The sequence below is a fragment of the Portunus trituberculatus genome, chromosome 12 (genome assembly GCF_017591435.1).
Source record: "Portunus trituberculatus isolate SZX2019 chromosome 12, ASM1759143v1, whole genome shotgun sequence".
NCBI classification, from domain to species: Eukaryota; Metazoa; Arthropoda; class Malacostraca; order Decapoda; family Portunidae; genus Portunus; species Portunus trituberculatus.
Window position 1 is genome coordinate 4,610,892 of NC_059266.1, and position 7,147 is coordinate 4,618,038.

The following is a 7,147-nucleotide window of genomic DNA, read 5'->3' on the forward strand; positions in this document are numbered from 1 at the left end:
GAAGAAACGAAGGAGTAAAAAGGAAGAAAGAAAAAAAATCCGGATGTTGAAGAAGACGAATGTATGAAGAAAAGAGAAAGAGAAAGGAAGGAAAAAATACTTGACGAAGGAAGAGAAGAGTGAAGGAGGAAAAATGTGTTGCAAATAGGAGGGAGGAGGAGGAGGAGGAGGAGGAGGAGGGGTGTCGTGGCAAAGTAATATTTAGGTGCGGAATGAGGATGAGGGAGAGGAGGAGGAAAGGAGAAGAGGAGGAAGGGAGATGTGTAGACTCGTTGTGTTGGTTACGCTGCGAGATTCTTGTCTAAACCTTAACACTAAAACAACATTTGGTCAACATTATTTTCGTCGCCTTCACTCAATTTCCCAACATTCTCTTATCTTCGGCGTCGATGTATTTTTAACTTACGCTCACAATAAGTTATCAAGGTTTACAGTTAATCCTGGCCTGCTCTCTCTCTCTCTCTCTCTCTCTCTCTCTCTCTCTCTCTTCGTTTTTTCCTCTATCTAGTTTTTACCTCCCTTTTTTCCTTCTTTCTTTTCTTAATTTCCCTCTCTGCCTGCTTTCTCTCTCCCTTCTCCTCCCTACATTTTTCTACTCTCTCCCGCTCTGTCTTTTTTCTTTCTTCTTCCAGTTTTCCATCTCTTTGCCTCTCCATTCATCACCCCTCCTCTACATCTGTCTCCTTATCCTATCATCCTCTCCCTCCTCGTACCTATTACTCTCCCATTTTTCATCTTTTCTTTTCCTTTCTCTTTACCTTTCCTTTCACTATATTTTCCCTTTTTCCCATCTTTTTTCCTTTTCCTCTCCAATCTCCCAATCCTCCTTCCTATCCTTTCCTTTTATATTTATCCCTACATCCTTCCCTTTTCTCACACTCCTATCTTTTTCATCTCTCTTAATACTCCTATCACCCGTCCCCCTTGTCACTCTCTCTCTCTCTCTCTCTCTCTCTCCGTCCTCCTCCTTCCTCTCCCCATGTCATTCATTTCTCTGTCATATGTCTTTTAGTGACATTGCCTCTTTTCTCATTTTCTCATCTTTCGCTTCATTCCTCTTGCTCTGGCCTCGCCGCCTGCCACTCTTAATGACTTAGGAGTAATTGAGGTCTTCGTGAGGGTGTGAGGGGAAAGAAATGAGAGAGAGAGAGAGAGAGAGAGAGAGAGAGAGAGAGAGAGAGAGAGAGAGAGAGAGGGTGAAGACTTGAAGACGAGAGGATGTGTGTGTGTGTGTGTGTGTGTGTGTGTGTGTGTGTGTGTGTGTGTGTGTGTGTGCGTGTGTTTGAGAGGGAAAGCAAATTACTTGAGTGTGAGGGAGAGAGAGACACTGAAAATGAGTGTGGGGTGTAGAAGGAAGGCTATGAGGAAGATGTATGGTAGGGGATGCAGAGGATGAAGACGAGAGAGAGAAGACGAGAGAGAGAGAGAGAGAGAGAGAGAGAGAGAGAGATGAGGGGATGAATAAACGAGAAAACATTTTGAACCAGTTGTTATGAAATAGATGAAACAAAATGAGAAAAAAATTAAGTAGAAAATAGAGAATAGAGGAGAGAAGAGAAACAGAACAGAAGAGAGATGAAACGGGAGTAGAAGAGCAGAAGATAAATTGAAGTGAAGAGGAAGGGAGAACTAAAATTAAGGAAAGGGGAAACGGGAGACAAGAGAAGAGGAGATGGAGAAAAGAGAAGAATTTGGAGAAAGAAAGAGAAGAGAGAAGAGAGAGAGAGAGAGAGAGAGAGAGAGAGAGAGAGAGAGAGAGAGAGAGAGAGAGAGAGAGAGAGAGAGACCCCAAGATTCATAATGTAAAGAAATGAATAAAGAAAAAAAAATATACAGTTGTTATTTATTTTAATGCTGTTTACATTTCGTGGGATCTAATTTTTTCTTCCATTTTCTAGTTTTATTCATACATTTTGCAAGTAACTCACCACATTATCATATTATTTCCTGCATTTTTTCATATTCGCCAACATTTACATTTTGACACCTTTCTATTCTTTTTTACATCGTTTATTCTTTTGATATTAATTTTCGTTCCAGTCCAATATATTTTCTCCATTAATTCATTTTATCCTTTCATCTGGGCCTCGGTCTTTCCTCTCTCTCTCTCTCTCTCTCTCTCTCTCTCTCTCTCTCTCTCTCTCTCTCTCTCTCTCTCTCTCTCTCTCTCTCTCTCTCTCTCTCTCTCTCTCTCTCTCTCTCTCTCTCTCTCTCTCTCTCTCTCTCTCTCTCTCTCTCTCTCAAATTAATTTTTTTTCGGTCAGAACGTTTCTCCTCCTTAGTTCAATTTTTTTATTGCTCTTCGCCTTATTTCTCTCTCTCTCTCTCTCTCTCTCTCTCTCTCTCTCTCTCTCTCTCTCTCTCTCTCTCTCTCTCTCTCTCTCTCTCTCTCTCTCTCTCTCTCTCTCTCTCTCTCTCTCTCTCTCTCTCTCTCTCTCTCTCTCTCTCTCTGACCTGCACCTGCACCTGTTTATATATTTCTTCCTTCCTTCCTTCTCCTTCGTTCATTTATTCATGTCCTTTCTTCTTTCTTTTTTCTCTTTTCTTTTCTTTTCAATTATATTATTTATCCTTTCTTCTTCTCTTCATTGGTTTCTTTCGTTTAGTTTCAATTTTCTCTACGTTTCATTTTCGTTTTTTTTTTTATCTTTCTCTTTCTTCCTCCTCCTTGATCCTATTCTCCATCTTTCCTTTGTTTAGTCACCTTCCAATTCTCCTTTCGTCTTGTTTCCATTTTCAGTATGTTTTCCTCCCTCTTCTACCTTCGCCTTTCCTCCCATCTTGGTCTTCACTCTGTTTTTATTCCCTCTTTCTCCTCCATCCTGCTTGCCTAACCCTTCCCCCCCCCCCAAACCATTACATTTATCATCCTTTCCTTCTTTCCTCTCTTTTCCTCCCTGCCTCCCTTCCTTCCCTCCCTCCCAAGTGGTCCCATTCCCTTTGACCCTCCGCGTTTGTCATTCCCTCCTTTCTTCCCTCCCTCCTTCGTTCCCTCCCTTATCCTTTCCTCACATTTGTGCTTTTCTCTCCTTTCGTCTCTCCCTTCCACCTTCCGTTACCACATTTATGATTTAGTGTCTCTCTCTCTCTCTCTCTCTCTCTCTCTCTCTCTCTCTCTCTCTCTCTCTCTCTCTCTCTCTCTCTCTCTCTCTCTCTCTCTCTCTTACAGTTCTACATATATTTCTGCTACAATTCTGTTTACCTGCCTTCGTGTTACAGTGTTCCTACCTTTTCCTTATCTTAGAAAGCGCTGCCCTTCTCTTCCCTTCCCTTGTTTTTCTCTTCAACCTCCTTGCTTTCTCTTCTCTTCCTTGCCCTGCTCCTCTTTCTTGTCTTCGTTTTCTCTCCCCTTGCTTTGCTTTGCTTGGTTTTGTCTTCATTTGTTTTACTTTGTTCTATGCTGTTGCTTATTTTTCTTCTCACTCTCTCTCTCTCTCTCTCTCTCTCTCTCTCTCTCTCTCTCTCTCTCTCTCTCTCTCTCTCTCTCTCTCTCTCTCTCTCTCTCTCATCATTTTGTTCTCATTTTCTTCTTCTTTCCTTCTTATTTCTATTCATCTTCACTTTTCTTTCCATTTTCATCAAGTATTATTCCTTTTCCTTCTCTCTTCTTCCTATCCATCCCGTTTATTCTCTTCTCCTCTCTTTCTTATCCTTTTTCTTTTTCAAGTTGCCTACATTTCCCTTGTTCTCCAATGCGCTTTCCTTCCTATGTTCGTTTTCTTCTATTCCCTTCTCTTCCCATCTTTATTTTCACCTTGCCACTGTTCCTCCCTACTTTGCTAGTTTTTTTCATTCTCCCCTTTCTTCCCTTCTTTTTTCCCTTTTCCCCCATTTCTCCTGTCTTATCTTTCTCTCATAACTACATTTCTTTCCTCCCAAAATGCTTTCCTCCCCTTCCCTCCCTTGTCCCTTCCTTCACCTACCTTCAGCGGGGCCCATGTGTGGAGGTGTTGGGGATATAAGGTCCTCCTCCCCATCATGCCATTCACAGCGCCCTTGGCATAGCAGGGAGAGGAGAACCACGAGGAGGAGGGCGCTGGAGGGGCGGTAGGGGGCTTTTCGGGGTGGGGAGTGCGAGGGGTGATAGGGATGATTGGGGGTTCTTATCTCATCCTCCCCATCTTCCTCCTCCTCCCCATCCACCACCTCCTTCTTCGCCCTTGCTCGTATCTTCATCTTCATCAGCACTTTGATTCACCTCGGTTCACTTCGGTTCACTTCGGTTCGCTTGGGTTCACTTCGGTTTGCTTCGGTCTCACTTGCTCGAGTTCGGTCTTTGTTCCTTCCTCAGTGACTCAAGGGACCGCAGCGCTTGGGATTTGAACTCACGTCACTTCATAATCCGGAATGCGAGATGGCTGTACCGGTTGTCATTCCATCATCCGGGAGGCACAGATGGTTACAGGATGTCTCGCTATTATCTGAATCTTACGTACGCGGGAGGGCCGGTTGGATGGTTGGCTCGCTGGCTGGCTGGCTGGCTGGCTGGTGGGTAGGTGGGCGGGCGGGCTGGTAGGCGGGCTGGCGGGCGGGCGGCTATCCTGGTAATGGTTCTCAGCCCTCACCTGGTCCCTGTCCCCAAGAGAAAGGCTGTCATGGCTGCAAGCGGTCTCACATATTCACTTGCTTACACCAGCGGGATGAAACCAACTTCTTACTGCACTACTTTCATGTCTGTATCTTTACCTCTGACCACCTCTCCCCCTCTCTCTCCGGCTCTTTTCCCACCTCCGTATCCGTTATCCATTCATAATAACTTTTTACCCCCGTTGTTTGTCACGATCTTTTTCTTTTAGGGGTCTTTTTCCTGTAAAAGTTCGGATGAGAGTAGATGCGTATCCGTTTGGCAAGGCGAGGTTCAAGGGGACGGTGTGAGGGGAGAGGGGATGGGAAGATTTGGGGGCAGTGGGGAGAAGACAGGTAAGTTGAAGGGATAGACTTAAGACAGGTGTGTCGTGGTACTGTGAAGGGGAAGGTGCGCTAGCTTGTTAGGAGGTGAAGACAAGGGAGATGGGAAGGAAGGAGAGAAGGAAGGAGACAGGAGAACAATATAGAGAAGAAGCAAGTTGAGTTAGAGGAGAGTGAGGGAAGATAAGATGAAAGAGGGAGAAAGTGAGGGAGGGAGATAAACAGATAGATGGAGAGAATAATACAGAATCGAAAGGAAGAGATCTGAAGGAGGAAGAAGAGAAAAGAGAAAGAACAAAGGAGGGAGAGAAAAAAAATGGGCTAAGGTTGTGGGGGAGATGAGTAGGGAGAAGAGGGAAGGAGGAAAAAAAATAGGAAGGTAGAGGGAAAAAAAGTTGGAAAAGAAAGGGAAGGAGGGGTAATGTGCCCGAGTTTCAGGTTGTTTTGAGGGAGGAGGAGGAGGAGGAGGAGGAGGTTGACGGCTCTGTGATGGAGTTGGGGAGGAGTAGGGAGGCAAGACTTCAAGTTTAACCCTGGGGAGAAAGTCTTGTGAAGCTGGGGAGGGAAGAGGAAGAGGGAGAGAGAGAAAGAGAGGAAGAGAGGGAGAACGAATATACTTAGAGAGAGAGAGAGAGAGAGAGAGAGAGAGAGAGAGAGAGAGAGAGAGAGAGAGAGAGAGAGAGAGAGAGAGAGAGAGAGAGAGAGGGCTGAGTGAGGAGGGAGTCAACATTTCTGATATTGATGGGTTGAAACAAAAGGCAATGGAAATCGAATTAAATCAGCCGCGTGTTGTTCTTGTTGTCATTGTTGCTATCGTTGTTGTTTACCGCTGATATTAATCGCTGGTGACGTGAGTTTATTGTCCAGCCTAAAGTCACTTGTCGTTTCTCATTCGCTTATACATTTCTATTTCCACCAACTCGCCTCGGACGTTCACCTTGTTACCCACCCATTCCCATCCCCCTGTACCTTCTGTCCACCCACGCACCACCGGGCTGGCTCTTTGGTGTTGCGTTCTACTCGCTGAAAGGTTCCTAGTTTGGTTCGATTTAAGACAGTTTTGGAAAATAAACGCGTTCTTTAATCCCAGCAGGCGCCTTATGAACTCCTTGCAGCAGCGCGGTAACTCAACTTAAACAGACTAGAAAAATACAAAATAAGGAAGTTGCCAGAAGGGATCAGGCAAACATGTAGCGTTTCCTGTCTTTTATCGTGTGATTTTGGCGTGCTGGAAATACACTACTTCAAGATACAAGTTTCTGAAGTCACTATGTCCACTTATCACTGCATTAAAGCCTCTGAGACACCATAAAGATTACCTTACATGATTTCAAAGGGTTACCGTCACTCACGCACCATGTCCGCACCATAAAGTTCATGTAACACAGTCTTTCCATGTTACCTTTGCCGTTAATACCATACGGTCACTATACATCTACTCAGAGATCTGTCCTTGCACCATAGCCATAGTACTACCATTGTCATTATAGAACATACGCTCGCTCACCACCACTCCTATCTGCTGTTCAGGATCATTGCACTATCTGAACCCCTCGCGTCACCATATTTGCACTGTACTGATCACCCTGTCACGTACCTTACAGTGAAATGCCCGCTTCAAGTCATGATATATACAACCATTTCTTTTTGGTATCTCAAAGCACCATATTTTGTCACCTTCATTATTATTTGCACTATAGCGTCGCCAAACTGTCGACTCTTAATGCCAATAGAATACGCACTGTACATCATAGTCTCTCTTTTTACAGCATCTCAGTCATCATATTTTATACCATACTGTCACATAATAGTAACTTCCTCACCATACAACCTGCTGTATTATTTATTTTTAACACCACAAAACACCGTATTTTATTTTCTTAATTGCTCGCTTCACCATACCGACACCATACCATCACCATACCAACTCCAACTGTATCCCATAGCCTTTCTTTTTTATAGTGTCTTAATTGGTGATGTCTTAATACCATGCTGCAGTTTATCATCACCATACCCTCACCATACCCACACCATACATCACCATCCACCTGACTACAATAGCCACACGCATTATCTTCTCCTATCTCGCATCCCAAGCACCATATTTTGTCATCTTAATCGCTCGCTGCACATCATCAGTCACCATCACCGGAAAGACGGCCATTCGTTAACTTTATGGTGAAGTATTGAGGAAAAAATGCATTAAGTGCGCCTATAAATCACCATGAGTCACTGTGAA

The 7,147-nt window shown here is 44.2% G+C and overlaps 1 protein-coding gene across 1 annotated transcript in view; it reads right to left on the bottom strand.

The window, feature by feature from the left end:
* Positions 1-7,147, bottom strand: part of LOC123502612 (synaptogenesis protein syg-2-like) — a 307,361-nt gene that overhangs the window by 298,918 nt on the left and 1,296 nt on the right. Inside the window, exon 2 of the mRNA XM_045251777.1 lies at positions 3,924-4,807. Coding sequence (XP_045107712.1) covers positions 3,924-4,182 — 259 coding nt within the window. The 5' untranslated portion in view covers positions 4,183-4,807. The remainder of the gene's footprint in view (positions 1-3,923; positions 4,808-7,147) is intronic.